This window comes from Haliaeetus leucocephalus, unplaced genomic scaffold, assembly GCF_000737465.1.
Source record: "Haliaeetus leucocephalus isolate CR32 unplaced genomic scaffold, Haliaeetus_leucocephalus-4.0 Scaffold317, whole genome shotgun sequence".
Classification (NCBI taxonomy): domain Eukaryota; kingdom Metazoa; phylum Chordata; class Aves; order Accipitriformes; family Accipitridae; genus Haliaeetus; species Haliaeetus leucocephalus.
In genome coordinates, this window is record NW_010972753.1 from 8,210,964 (window position 1) to 8,229,516 (window position 18,553).

At 44.5% G+C, this 18,553-nt stretch overlaps 1 protein-coding gene across 1 annotated transcript in view; it reads left to right on the top strand.

Annotated features, from left to right (window-relative positions):
- Positions 1–164: 164 nt before the first annotated feature.
- Positions 165–18,553, top strand: part of TSPAN7 (tetraspanin 7) — a 98,492-nt gene continuing 80,103 nt past the window's right edge. The window contains exon 1 of the mRNA XM_010571343.1: positions 165–253. Coding sequence (XP_010569645.1) covers positions 173–253 — 81 coding nt within the window. The 5' untranslated portion in view covers positions 165–172. The remainder of the gene's footprint in view (positions 254–18,553) is intronic.

The window sequence follows — 18,553 nt, forward strand, 5'->3', positions numbered from 1 at the left end:
GGCCGAGGCCGCGGCTGAGGCGAGCGGCGCGGCGGGGCGAGCCCGGCGCTGAGCTCACCTCCCCCCGCCTCCCCTCCCTCCTCCCTTCCCTCCCTCCCTTCTCCTCCTCCTCCTCCTCCTCCTCCTCCTCCTCCTCCTCCCGCGCCCAGCCTGCAGCCGGGATCTCAGTATTATGGCATCGAGGAGAATGGAGACCAAACCCGTGATAACGTGTCTGAAAACCCTCCTCATCATCTACTCCTTCGTCTTCTGGGTGAGTGCGGCGCGGCGCGGCTCCGACACCCACCCATGGACGGGCAGGGGCCCGGCACCCACCCTCACCCCCCCACTCGCGGTGGCCGTGGACCCCCACCTGCCCGGGGCTGTCGGCGGGCGCCGGGGAGGGGCTCCACAGCGCGGCCCCCACCGGGATGTCACCGATGTGCCGTGCGGGGACGCAGCATACACACACGTATATATGAAATAATTTTTTTTTTTTTTTTTTTTTTAAACGAAATACCCCCGAGCCCCCGCGGGGCAAAGTTGCAGGGGTCTCTCCCCCCCTGCCTGCCGCCGTGGCCGCCTCCGTTATCCACCGCGACCCCCCCCCCCGGTACCCGGGCGGGCTCTTACCTGGTCTCAGCGGGGGCTGACCCCCCACCGCCTGCCCCTCGATCCACCGCGCTGCGTTTCGTAACCCGGCTCCGGCTCCCGTAAACCATTTTTTATGACCCAGATGCATTAATGGAGTTGCGGTGATTGACTGACTTGGGGAGGCGGGGGGGAAGCCGGGTTTTTTTGAGGCGACCCCGGAGGCTGGAGGTTTTCGCATCGCGCTGGCCTGTTACTCAGCACATCGCTGGCGTGAGCAGTGCATTGTGGCGGCGATCTGCAGATTAAAGACCTTTTAATGGTACACGGTGACAACGTCGGAGAACGGCCCCACTGTGTGCTGTTAGAGACCGTAATCTGCACATCATTGATACAATACGGCGAAGCGAATTTGTCGCTCCCTAGCAAGGGAAGCTGGCGGTGTCTTATCGTTTTAATAGCTTTATGCTGTGAGAAGTGCCCGTGAAACGGACTAACTCAAATTTTCATCATTCTGCTTAAAAAAAGAATTGCTTATTCATGGCAGCCTTTTACATCTTTATAGTGAACGCACGACTTTAACCATTTCAACTTTATAGGCTTTTTTTTTTTTTAAAAGAAGCATGACCAAAAGTCATTTTGCTCATCCATGCTTACGGCAGTACGTCCGCGTTATTGACACCCCCCCTTCAGCACTTAACATACCCCCCTTCTTTTTTAACAATTTTGGTGGTAACTGCAGCAGATGTGTCTGTCTGATGACTGAAATGGATAGGAAGCCGGAATCATCTGTTGTTTTTTTGTTGGCAAGTAGATCCTGCACGCTAGTCTCAAGGAGGTAGGTTGCTAAGTTTATACACTTACCACAATTTCAAGATTCATCCTTTCCAGTGCTCTGTTCTCAACAGATCTATAAGAAACCCCTCTTCTTCCTGTGATTAATGAGCAACTGCAGAAGCTCTGGTGAATTCACGGTTTCTCTTCAAATTGCATCTTTTTTAAAAGTGACTGCTGTATCTGCTGTAGCCTGAATAAACAGAGTACTTAAATTGGCGTGCCCATCAAGCTAGCACATTTGATGAACGCTAATCTCATTAAAAAAGACTGAATTGTACATTGAGCCAAGCAGCTGGCTAAGGGCATTTGCGCTGTAGGCTGTCGTGATGCCAGGCCAGGTTGACAGCTGGGACCTCGCAGTGTAAATAACACAGCTGAGCTCTGGTTTGGGCTACAGCAATGCGTCTGTGCTGGTGGGATGCTCTGGTGCAAATGCTTTTCCTCGGAACTGTGCCTGTCAGGCTCCCGTGTGTCCCAGTCTTCTCCAAAGGCATGGCCCAGTAATGTTGCTCTTCCAGTTACTTAACACCCAACAGCCGTCAGGGTGTTTGTCTGTTTGTCCTCCTCCTTGAGCCTGGAAAAGGAGGAAGAAAATAAGCGGTTGGAGGCAGAATCCTGCAACCATGAGCAAAAGAGAATGAATTTCTTTTCCATCGCGCTTGCTGTTGCATCTGGTTTCCCAAGGCACCAGCCTAGGGAAACCTAGGCAGATCTCAATGGGAGAAGACAGCAAAGGGCTTGGTAAAGGTCCAGAGTAGTTAACGACAGACCCCGAGTCTTTGTCAGTTGTTCTTCCTTTTAGCACAGAAGAACAAAAACTAACTCAGATTTTTGGCCTCTTTCTGGGCTTTGAATCAACCCACGGAGTATAAACAGGAGCAAGGCTGCACCTATTGCCTTGAGTAGAGCAGAAACACGGTGTGCTTTGGCCATACCCTCATCTTCTTTTTACAGGCAAGTCTGAGAGCTGAGGGATGCGTGGAGTTGTCTCAACGCCCCTCCGTTATTTTCTGGGGTGCTCTTAGTACTCTCACAAGCTGCTTGCTCCAGAGTCAGTGTAACTCAAATTCAGTTCCTGTGAATTCTCAGAGCTGAAAATATGGCAAGGATTCAACAGGAGGAACTATTTTAAAAATTTTTTTTTTGGACTTAACTGAGTACCAGAAGGAAAACATGCCAGTGCCACAAATGGCTGGTTTGCAGAATTTTATTCTGACAGCTTACCCACGGTTTTTTGAGAGGTTGTAAGCTAATTTCTGAAGGCGAGAGCCCTGTGTTGCTTAGCTGCAGTTTGTATGGGTTTTTTCTAGCTGTGGGGATGGAGTTGCAGTATAACACAGGGAGGAAAGTGGTTCTGTGACAGGGAGGTGTGTGGTGGAAACTCTGCGGGTGTCTGGCCAGGTGGTTATGGATTGTGATGTGGGGGGACAGGGAAAGAAGATGCTTCTTTGAATCCAGTGAGCTGTTTTGAAACATCCAGAAGGACTTCTCTGTGTTTACATTGTTTGTAAAAGAAGAAAATCTTATGTACGCAGAACTTTCCTATCATGAATGATTATTTGTCAGGCTTAAATATGAATTGCATTTGTATCAATGGCTGAGATGCATGTAGATGAAGGCTTTTAGTCTAAGCATTAAATGAGGCTCCACTGACTACATGGGAGCTGCAGGGCGGTAATGAAGAGACATGGTTCATTCAAATTTCATACTGTGTAGCTTGTTCCTTTCCAAATAGGTTTTATTTAATGGTATTTGTTATTTTGATAGCTTCCTCTCCTCCCCCTCACCATACTTCCCAACTTCTTTCCGTAAATGTATCAACATGGTAAAAAAATTCCATAAACAGAGATAACAAGCTTTTTATGTGCTCATATGTATTGTTATTCATAGTACACATTAAATGCCTAGGGTTACCGCTTTTGGTCCTTAAGGGACGTAGTAATAAAAATTCAACAGCCATTTTTTTCCTAATCAGAATTCTGTACTGAATGCATCTGCTTTGGAACTAGTAGATTAAAAAAAGGCAATAAAAGCACTGCTTGGCTGTTAGCTATTTTTATTTTTTTCCTTTTGGGTATCATAAATTGCTTGTGTAGAAATCCGAGATATAACCTGTCTTGTTTTTAAGGGAAGATGAATTTTACATTAGAATTCAAAGTGATTTTTTTATAGGGGAATGAAACCTTTAAGCACCCCTCAGTACCTTATATTTATCTAGTTCTTAAGTGATCTTATGTCTTAAAATGTATGTATACTTAATATTTCATTGTAGGCTTTGAAATCTGTTTTGTTATCAAATGAACGGCCTGCCTCAATATGTTTTGGGAGGGAGCTTCAAGGGTGCATGCCCTGGTCCTTAAAGTTATAGGGCTGCAGAAAATGGGTTTCATCTTCCATGCAAAGCTTGTCATTGCCCCAAACAGGCACCGTAGCAAAGCGGTTAGCTTCTGATTTTTAGGCCCTGTGAGACACTTGGCACTCAAATGAGTGCTTTGTGCATGCTGTCCTGCTGGTATGGGGCTTTCTTGCTGTTAATTAATGTAATAAAAGCGCATAAGTAGAGCTTCCATTCAGATATTTTTCCAAGGTGGGTCACTGATCTGAAAGGCATCTTCTGACCAAGATCGATGTTTTGGATACTAAATTAGGTTCTTAGAACTTGGCTTGTCTTTTGCTATGTGATGAAATCAGAACTAAGGTGCCTATTTGCAATAGTAGTAGTTTAGCGTTCCAAGTTTTTATCACTTGGAAAACGGATCTGTGCATCCTGGTATGACTCCTTGGAGGTTAGCAGGTGGCAGGAGAGCCGTGGACTGGAGTGTGGTGGGACAGGTAAGTGTCGCTTGGCTGTGAGGCCACAGCCGGCGCTGTGATTTTAAAACAGCTTGAAATTGCATGTTTCCATATCATTAATCTTCTTTTAGCCAGTTCCTCTGGTGGCCGCAGGTCAGAAGATGGCCCCTTGAAGGACGATGGGCTCGGGTCCCCTCTGGGGGTGGGCAGCTCCTGGTCCTCACGCCATGGCAGAGGTGGCCTTCGCCCACCATTTCGGGAGCTCACAAAGCCGGTTTCTGGGAAATGCCTGGGACAAAGAGCAAGTGTGATGGCCTGCTCTGTAACACAAATTTATGGCTGAACTGCTGACCCATCTTCAAATGCAGCCGTTCAAGCCGTGCATTATAGTATGGGATTAAATTTGCGTGTCCCTTTGAGTTACTAGTGGCATTCATCATCTTTGCTACGAATGTCCAGCTGGGTTGCTGAAATTGCTGGGTTTCACCCCAGAACTTCTTTCCAGTGCTTATGCATTGTTTTCTGCATGTGTCTGGTCTTTTTAAAATCTCTTACTTGCCATGCTTATGTTTTTTCTTTTCAATTTTGTTAATATCTATTAGAAGACAGTTTTAAAGGAAGTATCTTGAGAAGTGTTTTAGCTTTCCCACGTGGCTTAGACTGCTCTATCTTTTGGTGGTTCCATTGACTGCAAAGTCATCATTGCTGTACTTTTAGAAAGAAATTTTATTATTTGTACGTAGTTACCTGAAATCCAGAAAAATTACACCCCCAAAAATGCACAGTATCCCTGTCATGATGGATTTGAAGTGCTCCGTTGTTTAGGCATAAACCTCACGCAGTTGCCTCCTTAAGTCAGTTGTTTCCCATTCTGTTCTCATAATGACATACATGAAAGATTAAAGATAATGGTGTTTTCTTGTGAGCATAGCCCAAGGTGAATTCTGTTGGCTAAATAAATAACCGAATTAAAAAAAAAAAAAAAGGCAGCTAGATGGTGTTTAAAAACATAGCTCCAGAGCCAGCTTCTTAAATTCCCTCTTGGGGTACTTCCCCGACTTGGCTTACTTTTGTGGGTTTTTTTGGTGGGCTTTTTTTGGTTTTATCACAGCTGTGGTATAAAGCCCCCTTAATGACAGTGCTAACGGAGGAGAGCTGTGCCAGCATGACAGCTCGGGTAAGTGTGAGTAAACAGAGAAGACAAAGCCGTGAGTTCCACTTGCGCACTGTAGCAAGTGCTGGGTCTGTTCTCGCAGGTGTGCTGGGAGGAGGTGGGGGGCTAGCTCCTGCCTGTCCCCTGGCGTCACCCGTGGGTGGGACGGCACGGGGGGAAAGCTGCCGTATGGCGTCAGCTGTGCCTTCAGACATCGCGAGGATCTCATGCTGTTCTTCTCCTTGGCAGGGAATTGGTTTTACGAGTGCAGTCAGCTTGCGTGATTTGGAGCAGAGGGGCTGGCAAGTCAGTGTGGTTTTTGCATTGCTGATGCCCATTCACATTCCAAAAATTGTGTGCGTGTGGTACAAATTAGCATTGTACACCTCATTTAAGGGAGTAATTGACTTTGCTGTTGGTTAAATGCTCCTTCTTTTCTTGCTGTTTGTGTAGCCATGCGTATGTGTTGACGAGGTATCTGCTACACCTTGACCTTGGAGTTTGTATCTGGACAGTTCTTTACTTTGGGGGTGGTAACTTTTTCACATTAACAGGTCAGTTTGGACTGGTGAAGAGGGATTGTGGGTGACTTGAAGTGTTCCAGTTATATTTGGGAAGACGTAGGATGCATTCATGAACGAGCAGTGGCAGAAGTCCTTGCTCTTCTACAGGTGATGGGGTAGGGCTGTGGTGGAGTACTGCTGTACGTGTAGTAACTACGTCGGCTGTTTAGCAGTCACTCCTGCTCTAAGCAACCTGTTTTGTGGCCTCAACAGTATAAATACAAATTCCAGGGAGGGGTGCTGGGGAGGCCTTGTTAGCACTTTTCTGTCAAAAAGGCAGTAGAGTCCTTTTTCTTGGATGCTGGTTCATACCAGCCTTGCTCGACAAGGAAATGGAGGCAATTATTGTAGGTAAACCAAGGGAATCTAAAACGGATCCAAGAATCTGATTTTATGTCTGATTATGTGTCTATTTATCAATTCCCTGTGCTGTCAGGGAGGTAAATTAGATTACCTGGTACCGTTAGTTGTCTTCGTCTCTGGATTTTTATCATTGTTTCTTCGGTTGTTGCAACTCTCCTACAGATTTATGTGCCAGTGAGTTAACAGATGAATATCTAGAAAGGCTTTTTGTGCATTTAAGCTTGCAGAAACATCTCCTTCAATCTTTCACATGCTTTTTAAGTCCTGTGATACTTGTTACAGAGATGCTAGCTTTACTGTAGTACCAAGTCTGCTCTGCATCCACTAAATTTGCGGGTGAAAATCCTGTTGACCTCAGTGTCTTGCAAACCTAGGTGACTGAATCTTTAGAATAAAATGCAAGACGCCAGAGGTGACTATAGGGAGCAGATGACAGTTACTGTAAGGCCATCTTCATTTGCATAATGTTATTTCTTTAGGCTCATCACTATTAATTAGCATTTAATCATCTCTCAGAGAATAGGTCCTTCACATCAGTAGAGCAAGCCTCTTCCCATCTTAGCTCTCTTTCACCGTGGTGGGCAGATGGCTTATATGTTCTGTCTTTATAACAGTTCTGGGTTATGAGAGGGAAGCATTTAAATTTCTCATATACTGAAGGGACTCTGAAGTGTGGCACGCTCGTGTCTTACTGGATTATTGTTATTTCATAGCTGAGCTGGTTCTTTGAGCTCTGGGAGTAGCCCACAGGATTTTTAGGAGCTGTAATAAAACAATGGAAGCGATGCTGTTAATATTAATTTTGTTTTAATTTCCATGTAGTGTTTTGCAAGATGTTTTCCAGATGTTCTTTTTTCTTCTGTATGGTTCTGGCGATAGTGCTAAAATCCTTAAAAGAAGCAAGCAGCCTCCCTTCCCTCTCCGTTTCTTGCTTTCCCCATCTCCCTGAATTGCCGTGCTGAGTCCAGCTGGTGGCTGGTCGCTGTGCGGTGCCTGCGGTGATCCGCTCCCAGAGACCAGGCTGGATGCACCAAAAGGCAGGAGGACTCTGCGGAGTCCGAGCTGGGCAGAAGGCTGAAATTGTGTCTTGTCACCATTTCTTTCTGGGAGGTAATTGCTGTGAGCTTTGAGAAAAGGTTGCGTTTGGTTTGGGCTGCATGTGGATTTGGATGGATCAGGTTGAAATGTTCTTTTTTTTATATTCAAGCAGGTTTTTTTTAAGAATTTATTTGCTAAGAGAATGCGATGCTGTGAATAATGAGGTGATGGACTTAATCTGCAAAAGTCTGTGGATCTTGGGAGCAGACCTAAGGAAAAGGTTGGGGTGCTTATGTGGTGCAGCAGAGAAGGAGAAGAAGAGAGGAGAGGGTGAAACCCTGTAAACTTCATAGGAAGAGGAGCACTTCCATTTCCCTAAAACTGGGAAGTGAAGGAAGCCCCTGCTGTATGACCCTTATAACCACTCAGTGCCTTAATGCCTTTGAACAGAAATAAGCAGCTCAGACCTGCTGATGCCACAGGATTGTAGTTATCGGTGAAGCTAACAAGTACTTCAGGGTCTTGTTCCTGACCAGATTACAGGTACTGCTTCAGAGAATATAGTATATGGGAACAGAAAATTGTGCTGAACGCCACCAGCAAAGTATGTTTACAACTCACCCCTAGCACACGAGAAATTATTCTGATTGCAAGGACCTAAGTACATTCCCTGCAACTGAAGTTTCAGCTAGACCGTGCTGATTTAATCCTTTGGTAAGTTTTAAAAACATTTAGTGTTTGGACGGAAATAATTTTAGGAAATGCTAAAAAAAATTAAGTTTTCAAAGAAAGAAGAATTTCCTGAATATGCCAGGTAACCTCGACATTCTTTTTTTTTGCTGGACTGGAAACTTAGGCCAGTTTATGGTGTCATGGGTTGTGTCATGGCATATGTTGAATCAGTCCAGTTAGGCAGAACCAAGGCTTGCCCTTTTGAAGCTCTATAAAGTGTGTTGGCTTCAAAGTCGTATCTGATGCTTGGGGCCCCACCAGAGTTGAAAGTCTGTAGCAGAGGTGGGAAGCTGGGGGGCTGCAACCCCATGCAGTCTGCACGGATGCAGTCTGCTGTTGCCACCCCTGCATCAAAAGACAGTCAAAACACCAGAAAACTTGTCAGGAAAGTTGTGGCTTTTATTCTTGCAAGAACAGGTTAAGATAAAAGAGAGGACACTTTCCAGGTATGTATTAACAGAAGAAAAGATGGAAACTCAACCCTCCTGTATGTGTTTGCTTCAAATAGTACTTAGCATCTAACTGGCTTTAATTAGGCTTGGAATATTAACATAATTAAATGTGTATCACTTCTGTTTCCCTTTGAAAACAAAGAGGAAACAGAAAAACAGATAGGTTATTCTCAGTACCTTGACACTCTCCCTGATGGCTGCATCTCATTACTGGGATCATTTTTACTGGTGCAGCTGCCTTGTGCTGGATGTAGGACTTACTGTTCTGCGGCATGCACTGATTGCAGGCAGAGTGTCATTCAATTTACCTGTAAAATAATGTCTTATAGGGAACCGGCAGCTACTATTATTGCACATTTAGAGATTTTTTTTTTTAACTTCCTCTTGGTTTACAGGTCATTGATACTACGTTAGAGCTGCTTTTTTGTATAGCTGCGTCTTTTGAGTCAGTTGAAGCAGACCCAGTTTGCAGTTGCTAGCTAATGTTGAGACCGGCTTGTGTATTGCCTGGGACTGAGTTTGTCTTTCTAGTATACTTCAGGACAAACTGCTGAATTAAGTTATGCACGTCAAATGACCTAGAGGCTTAAATTGATCTCTCTTGTCCCAGAATGACTTACAGACCATCTATGCATCACCTGCAGACTTGAGTGGTTTTTTTTTCACGTGCAAATGCAGTTTACAAACTCCTGAAGAAAGGGCCAGGACCTCAAGATGTCAGGGAGCTGGCTGCCAGGAGTATTTCAGTATTATTTCCTGGAACATACAAGCCAAGCCCCAGTGTATTCTGCTTGTTCTCATAAAACAGGGGATGATGCAAAGGGATTGGATCAGGATTTACTAACGGAAGGTCACACCTTTCAAAAGGAAAAGAAATGTAGTTTGTGAGGACAGCATTACAGGTTTATTTTTGTCACGGCAGGTAAGACTGGGGACGCGTACAGCCTTTCTAGGAGGCAGCCAGACCTTGCTGTATTTACTGAGTATGTGCAGGATCTTTGTGCAGCTTTCAGAGTGCTCATGCAAAACTCTTGCTGGCAGGATGGGGCAACTGTTGTCTTTGCTCGTGGCTTCGTAGGCAAATACTTTCATAGGGAAAAACCACTCCTTTTTAAATCTTCCCCCTTTGGCTTCCCTACTTCAAAGTGATGCTTTCGCTCAGCATCCTCCCAGCATGGAAGGGGCAGCTCCGTGCCCTCTGTCCCCCTGCGCGGCGCTGAGCTCACCCACCCTCGACCGTGTTGATGGGCACGCTCACCAGAGCAGCAGGCAGGACAGGACCACTGGTCCTTGCCCCATCCGAGGTGGTCCCTGCCGCAGCCGGGGGTCAGCCAGCAGCTGCCCGGCCGGGGTGAGAGCACTGCCAGGGTCTGCCCTGGGGCGGACAGTCGTAGGGTGGACCATCCCGCTGCGCTCACCGGCTGTGAAATTACAAGCTGCAGGAGATGTGCTGGACCAACCAGCGTGGTAATAAACTGAGTATTTCATCCAGCAGTTGCGTTATTTTCAACTGAAACCAGCAACAAAAATAAAACCTCCCACTTCCAGGAGTTTTGTGTTTTGTAAGCAACAGCTAGTTGCTTTCTGGCGTGAAGGATGGTTGTACTTAAAATAGGTACATCTGTGGGAGAGAGAGTTTTCAGCTAGTGAAATTGTTCAAAATGATATGGAAAAGTTGCCTCAGTTTCTGTGAGCTGGCATGATATGCATGTAATACTTATGCAGAGAAAGGGGTGCTCTTTAACACAAAACAAACCCGGTCCCTGTCGTACAGAAACCTGAGCGTGCTGCACCATAGCTATTTTTTAACAGAAGTATCAGATTTAAAGTGTTCCCTCCCCCCTCGCTCGCTGACCTCAGATTGCCAGGAGACCAAACAGGATTAATCCTTGTACCCTGAAGAATATCCAGTATTAAAGCAAGGAGCTGGCTGTTTCCTAGAGCAGTGCAATCCTCACATGATCAAGAATATAACCAAGCCACAACCACTTAGCTGATTTATTCTTTTAATTTCACGAAGGGCTTGGCTTTGCAGTTTCATGCCAGGTGTTAGACCAAAATGACTTCCTATTTTTTCCAGCAGCATCAAATATGTAAAATATGTAAGATGGCAGACCTCTAAATCTGAAGGATACCGAGAAGAATTTCATGCTAAGTCTTTCCTCTGAGGCAATCAGTCAAGCTATTAATGATACAAAAATAAGAGCCACCTCATCAGTGGAAAACAGACAGTAAACCAGTTTTTCTTCTAGCACCGTTCACCAGCCGATGAGTTGTGCACCCAAGCCTGACTCTGCATGGCAGGAACATTTGCCTTTTGAAAGTGTATTTGCTCTATATCATATGTTAGTGCAATCCTGGTAAGCAAAAGGTTATGATAAAAAAAGACATTTTAAGAAGAATTAAATCAGCTGAGGTTGATGAGGCCATGTGGGTGGGCTGAGCTTTGTCCATATGAAATGTATAAAATGTCTTGCAAAGTCATCTTGCTCTGCTTAAAATCAGTGGGAACCATGTATGACCAGACTGTCTTATGCAGTCAGCTGATTTTTTTTGAAACTCACCCGTGCTTAGTATTCAGGTTTGGTGAAACAGAAGATTATTCTGGCTTGGATCCCACAGAATTCCAATAGAGTTGGGATTGGGAGGGTTTATCACTCATTCTGGTGCTGGATATCTCAGCAGGATAAACCTTTTTTTCCTTCCTCTGTGAAGACAGAAGACGTGTTAAGTTCTGCCTCCTGTCTCTAGACCTGCTTTGGTTGCCCTTTGATTTTGCAGCACAACGTGATTTCACAAGAAGATGTGTACTCCTCCAGCGTGGTGGTTCCACTGATGCTTAGAAGGACCCCAAAAGAGGCAGAATAGTGTTTTAAATTTTGCAGCTTCTATAAAAACAAAGCCTAAACTAAAGAATGTGAGAGCAAAAGACTGGATCTGTAGATGCGTTGATGAGATAGTGTACTGCGAGATCACACGTTGAGTCAGCTGGTGGATGAATAAATGCTGAGTATTATGGCCAGCATCAGAGGACATGGCAGAGTGCACGTTGTTTGGATTAAACTCAGAAAAAAACAGAGCCTGGCTGGTCCCTGTATGTTGATAAGGTGGGTTTTTTTACAACATTGACAGTTGTGTATTATGTTTTCTCTGTTCTTCAAATACTGTTGTTCTTAAGAAGCATTGTGTAATTACTTATGGGAAAACTGAATCTTCAGATTTATTTACCGGTGGTAGTCCTTAAAAAATAGTAGTTGGCATGCCCATTTTATAGATGGAGACACTGGTGCAAGTCAAGCGATATGTCTAAGGAACAGTTTGGTCAAATTTGGCACAGCTGTGAATCAGTTATTTTAAGTCCCTGACTGTAATAATTATTACACTGTAGCACTCAGTTTGACGTCTTACTTCAATTGCAGGAATAGCAAGCTGAAATAAAAATTGCATTTTACCTGCTGTTAAGGTAGCTTGTAGAGTATGGAAATATTTCTGAGAAGTCTAATGAATTCTGCTTGTGGAAAGAGATTATTGGATGGAGTAGCTGGCTGTATCTGAACTATGAAATTGGTAGACCGTGACGCTTCTTTATTCTGAAGCTGCATACACAACACACTGGAAAAAGCATTTCAGGTTGCCCACTGTCTTGGGAGATAGAACTGCTGGTGCATGACAGCAGGCCCCCAGGTGAGTGGGCTTCCACCGCTGGGAGAGACCCAGGCAACTTTCCTGACTTCATAGATCAGGCAAGCTCTTTTGCAGGGAAAAAAAAAAAAAATTTCCCCTCATGCAGGGCATAGGGGGGATAGCATTCCTTCAAGGAAATAAGTGCACATTTCTGTAAATGGATATCCACCTCTATTTTGAAAGATCATTTGGCTGGGGAGCAAGCGTGTTGACACGCTTACCCCAAAGGAAGGAAACTCGGTGTGCCTATTTAAGAATGTCCTCATCCTCTTCATGCTAAGTGTCAGTAATCTGTTATCATCTCCATGGTATGTACCAAGTGTGGCGAGTAGGATCAACTTTAAATGTTGACATCCAGAACAAGCTAGTTTGCTTCCTTTTACCCTACTGCAGACATGAAGATGTGGAGAAGGATTTTGCTAACGTGGAGCTCTGGTTAAAGACCGGTATGCAGAATTTTGTGATTTGTGCATTCTGCCAGATTTTCTGAGTGAGATTGTCAAGTGTTCCTAGGAATTGGACTGATTTCTTAGCTAAAGAAGGATTTCTCTCTGATTTACTAGTGCAGTGGGTGCTATGACAGCTGCAAAGACTTATTAGCAGTTTTCTTTGCTAAAATTTAACGGGACATTTACAAAGTACAGTCTGCGTGGGGATGGCAGCTCTCAGGAGTCTGCTTTTAGCCCAGGAAAAGTGCAGTAGCACCTACTGGGGCTGAGGCTGAGTTGTGCTGGGAAGGACAGGGTGGGCTTCCCAAGCTGCCATTTAAGGCTAGAACAGGTTGTGAGGATAAGGGTTTCAGCTAACTTATTGCTTGGAGGAAGCATTTAGTTTGGGGATTTCTTCAAGAACGGAGTTTGTTCATGCTGAGAGCCTATTCTGTAGGTCTGTGCTTTCTCCCACACCCCAGCGAGGCCCTTGCTGAAGAAGTTAATGCTGGCTGCCCTTGGTTTTGTGTCAGAGTTAAATTAAGGTTTTTCACTAGCCATAGATTAAGGTGTATTTTGTTGTTTGGTGGGTGTAGGCGGGGACAGCTCATGGAAAGAAGTGACCATTCATCCTAGTATGCATCTTGAAGCTGAGTGGGTTTGGGTGAACGGCAGGCTGGTTTTCTTCTGATGGACCCTGTGCAGTGTTATCCTAACGTCTCTTGTAATGGCTATTGCTCAGCCATTCAGGCTGAGAGCAGAGCAGAATAGTTTAGAGCAGTCACTGGTTTGTTCTTATCCTCTTGTGTGGTCTGGTGAACAAGAGGGGACAGGGCTCAGCAGGGACTCAACAAAAGGTCATTAATTTCTCTGGCATTCCTGGACCTTGCTACCTAAAAAAGAGAATTTTCAGGTAGGCTACAGCATGATTTCTGTTTCCCACTTCTCCTCCTCCATAAGCGGTAATCATCTAGAGACAGAGACTGGCCTGTGGCTTAGTTCATGCTTTGGTATCTTTTATCACCTATTTGGAGCAGTTTAAATTACACTTTTCAAATGGAAAATTACGAGTTGCTTAGGAAAGACCTCTTAAATGCCATTTTTGCTGGCAGTTTATTTCATCCTTTTCATGTAAGTACTACCAATCTAGTATCTAGTGGGGCTGCCTGCTAAGCAGTAACAGATGGCCCATGGTAGCGAGGACAGGAAGGATCATAGGGGTAGAAGCCAGCGTTATCTACATATGTGTTTTGGATTGCATCATGAATGTTTTCCAGGAGGGAGCACAGCTGGCACTGGAATTGTGGAAATCTGATTTTTGGTATTCTTTATTCCAAGTCTTGGCACACTTGAAAATTAACGTCTGTGGTTCGTGTTGGGCTATATCAATAATACTGCAATTATACTCCTTCTTGGATAAAATCGCTGTGCTTGCTGGTTTTCTTCTTTTTTTTTTTTTTTTGGCTTATCCTGTAATCAAAAGTACTGTGTGAGAAAGTATACAGAAGAGAGCAGCCAGCTCCTTTATATAACCTTGCTTCCATGTATGCTGTGCCACAGGATGGCCTTAAAATGTAGTAACTAATGCAAAACTGAAGGAGGAAAACCAGAATTAGTCGTAGACATTTCGGACTGGTTTTTCCCCTGCTAGCTTTGCTCCTGCACTAAAATGCTTAGGTACCATGATGGGCAAAAGGCCAAAGAAGAGAGGGGGATGTGTCAGAAAGTTGCTGCCTTGCAGAGCTCCTGTTTTGGGGCTGTCTCTTCTTAATGCTGGGCTGGCAGCATCCTCCACATTCCAGCTTGGTTTTCATCTGTAGCAGTAGGCACATCTCTAAGGGGGCAGGGAAGAGGCGTGGATGAAGAAAGCTGTGATCTTAAACAGTCTGTGGAGGTAAATCTTTGATTCTGCAAAGGTGGCTAAGGCTTAGCCACAACCACTGAAATTACAACTTGCGTTGCGTACTGTATTGTGTTGGATGTTTGTCAAGGCGCCAGCAGGCAAAGGCCAAGAGCTCCTAGACGTGGCCGTGTGATTGTGCTTTGGTAGATCAGGCCTTACAGAGAGCTCTTACAGTATGTATTGGTATCTGTCTCCTCTTGACGCTAAGAAACCATGTATCCAGGAGGCAGGAAACTGTCCTTTTTCACATGAATAAAAATGGGATAAACTTCTTACTGAAAAATTCCCTGTCAGACATGGGAAAATCTTCACTTTGTGGGATTTTTCTTTTCGCTGTTGTTGTTGTCCTAGGAGCTTCCCATGCAAATCCAGTTTAGAAGATAACATTTCATTCAGTTCTCCCCTGCCACAGTTCGTAACTTAAATCCTTTTCCTTCCCTCTGGATGGACAGAGACTAAGCAGTCCTTGCTTCATGTAAGGTAACTAGAGCTTATGTCAACCATGGGATGATGTAACATTCTGACTTCTCAACAGTAGGATAATAACCCGTAGTAGATAAAACACATTACAAGTGCCCGGAGAATGATGCAGAAGATGACCTAAGGTGATCCTGTCAGGCTGAGACCTTATCTTTGGGCAGCTGAGCAAGGGCAAGACACTTCTCAGCCTGGCCTGGAAGCGTTTGTCTCACAACTCGGCTTATGAAAGTTGCAGTTTCCTAGTGCTGCTTCACTGTGATGACAGTAGTTCCTGCTGTCTTGACATCTGTCTTCTGAGCATAAGCAGAAAAGCTTGGCAATGTGTTATGAAAAGATCCATGAGGACTGCCTCTGAATTGCCCTGGGAGAGAAGAGGAAACCAAGCACGGCAGTGAAAACTCCTCCTCTCCCCCTGCCCCACGTACACACACTTGCTTGAGTCAAGGGTAAAGCCAAATTCTGCATGGACTCACGTAGAAGCTTTTCTGGTCATTCATGAAACAAAAAGATACAAGCAGTACATCTGGAGCCTCTTGTCAAATTAATGTGAGATTTCTTGTTTTGGAAACTGCCTTCCCTCCATTTAAAGCAACTTTTGCCTTATTTGGTACTAAAATAATCTCAAAGGCAATTAAAACCTTCTTTGTGCCGTTCTGTGTTTGTGTATTTGTTTTCTTCCATAGAAGGTCATTTTTCCTTGAAGCAGTTGCTTCAGCTTATAGAATTGAATAGCTTTCAGGACTCTAGTGACCATACTGGCTTCTGCTGAGTTTCCAAGGAAGGCCTGAGGTATTTCAGATATTTCTCTTCCAGTTGGTCACAGGATTCCACCACAAAGATCTCGTTGTTCTGTCAGCTTTCTTCCCAGACCTGCCTGCTTGTGCTAGCAAGACTCTTCTGCATGTGTTCAGCACTATAAAGTCAGAGGGGCTCTTCATGGTGGACTAAAAGCCCTTCTTTGATATGATGTGAGTCCCCTGGGAAATGCTGTCACAAAACTGACCATGTTTAACAGTCTTTTCCATATCCTTTCACTTTCACCTTGCTGACCTGAAGCTGGAAGGTCATTTCAAGGCTTGTTCTGTCTGAAGAAAAATAGCCTCCGTCATCTGCCTTAGGAGCATTTCCATCTTGGACATAAAGCAAGACAACTGCATGGTCTTTGCGCGATACATCTGCAAAGCCCTGCTTCTGAGTACAGCCTTCTGAGAGTAATTCTGTGCTAGCCTCTGAGTTTGGGAGAAACCAGCTCAAATATAAGGAAGGTCCAAACTTGAAAGGAATCAGGACTGCAAAGCCCAGTTCTTTGTAAAGACAGTGGAGCTATGTCTCAGCTAGACTTGTCTTCCTAGCACAGTGTAGTGTTGCTCAGAGGTACCTGGGTCATGGAAGTAATATGGGTGTGATTAAAGGTGGGCTTTTCTCTGCTTCTCAGGATTGCTCACTGGCTGCAGACCAGGGATGCACAGATTTGACTTTATTGGTTTTGCTTGTACAGCTGCATTGTGTACTGCAGATGTGCCCCACATGTCCCTAATCTAAACTCTCCACAATGTTTGAACCTCTGGTTTCTGTGAAGGCACCTCATAGACAGTTTGGAGTGCTTTTGTGGTGTGGTGAAGTGATATCAGCTGCTTGGGGAGATAAGTTATTCAGAGAGAGAGTGAGAGAATTTTTTTTTCTCCCCAGGAGCGAATTATTCTACAGTTTATCTAATAATTCAGACAATTTAAAAAATTTTTGTGGTTTCTGTTTGGTTGGTTGGTTTTTCAGTTTGTTCAGAATCCCTCAACTAGTGTTTGACACAGTATAGATGAATTGCTGCAGAGTTCTTACTTGCTGGGAATTTATTTTCCCTTATGAATTGACCAGGTTAAGAACTCAGATGAGTTTGCCTCTCCTGTGGGAGGTAGAACAGCTGCAGGATATTTTCAGAGCAGTGAACTTAAATGGTTGCCCCAATCCCATGCCCTGCTTTTTCACCAATGGTCTTGTTTGCAGAGACAGGACTAGAAATACATTGTTGGTCTTTCAGGGGAAGAACAGATGAGTTTATTCCCCACTTGCTCCAAGAGCCACAGGATACATGGCTGTGCAAAGTGGTCAAATGCACTTAGCCTTGATGGAGGTGACAGCTGAGTCTTTTCTGGCTCTGCTATTCTCTGTTAGCTCTGTGGAGTGCTGTGGCATACCTTCTGGAGAACGGCAAGGGAGGGAGCACCTGCTTTTGTACCTAAGCTGCTGAACGGATCAAAGTATTTAATACTAACTCTCTCTTGTGCTTCCCTCCTTAAGCTCTGCTCTTGAGAAATAGCTCATTAATTTGTTAGCAGCCTGGTGAGGAAGGAGGGGGCAGAAAGCCACTAACAAATTAATTTGGTCCAGGTCAGGTCTCCCCATAGCAGTCAGGAGCCTGCTCTTTCCCTCCCTGTTCCAGCAAGTTGCTCAGGAGCTGGATGGCGTGGAAGGTGCTTCCCTGTTGTGCCATATACTAGTTTGGCTACTGCTCATACATGGGCTGCTATATATAAAATCTCTTCTTGATGAACATGAGAAGTTACCTAAGAAATGATGGTAAGGGCTGTACAGCTTACATAGATTCCGAATTTAACAACCAGTTTCCTCCCAAAAGTTCACACCAGAGTTTAAATGCAGTACCTTTCTTTCCTTTTCAGAGATCTGTGTGTATATCACAAGTTGACAGGCAAAAAGATGTTTATAATAATACTCTGACCTCGTAAGTCAGCCTTGCAGATAGATAGAAATTGGCAGGTTCCTTCTGTGTGGGTCTGGCAAGCATTGCTAGAGGAAAAGACAGTTTATTACTGTAGCGTTCGCCACATATCAAGGTGCCGCGATTAGATCACTGGTCAGCCCCAGACCAGGGAAAGAGAGAGATAACACACACAGTGTGAGCGCCAACTTCCGCCTTTTATTGCGCAGTTAATTCCTTTTATACTAACAAGGGTAGGCGGGATTACAGATACATCATAAGGCTGCGACTAACCCTCTAACTTTCCGTGACATCATGAGATCTTCCAAACGCCGAACCCTACATATTACCTGCTTAGGAAGGAGAATATCAGTATCATAACACTATCCATTGCCGACCTTCTCTCTAGCTCACTGGTGAGGTGTGTTACAATGAACCATGAACTTTTTACCCGACTTTGAAACTGGCAAGAAAACCACAGGATGACTGTAAAGGTTTGCACTTGGTTCCTGTTGCAGGAAGACATTGTGGATTTTCCCATTACTAATGCATATTTCAAATTGGGCAGAGGAAGTGAGGATGCCTGTAAAGACAGAAGATTTTACTATGCTCTGTATTCCAGTAAACAATATGTGAAAGATGATTCACCTAGAAAAATGGGAAGAATTTAGGTAACTTGATCTCTGATGACATAGGAAGATATTTGAAGGAAGAAAAACTCTAGCATCGTTTGTTTTGAAACTCTCTTTATGAAGTGCCGTAGTTACTCACAAATGTCATACGATTGAAGTTTTACATGTCTTTGCTCCTGGCATACCTGCCAGTATTTCTACAGCACACCTGG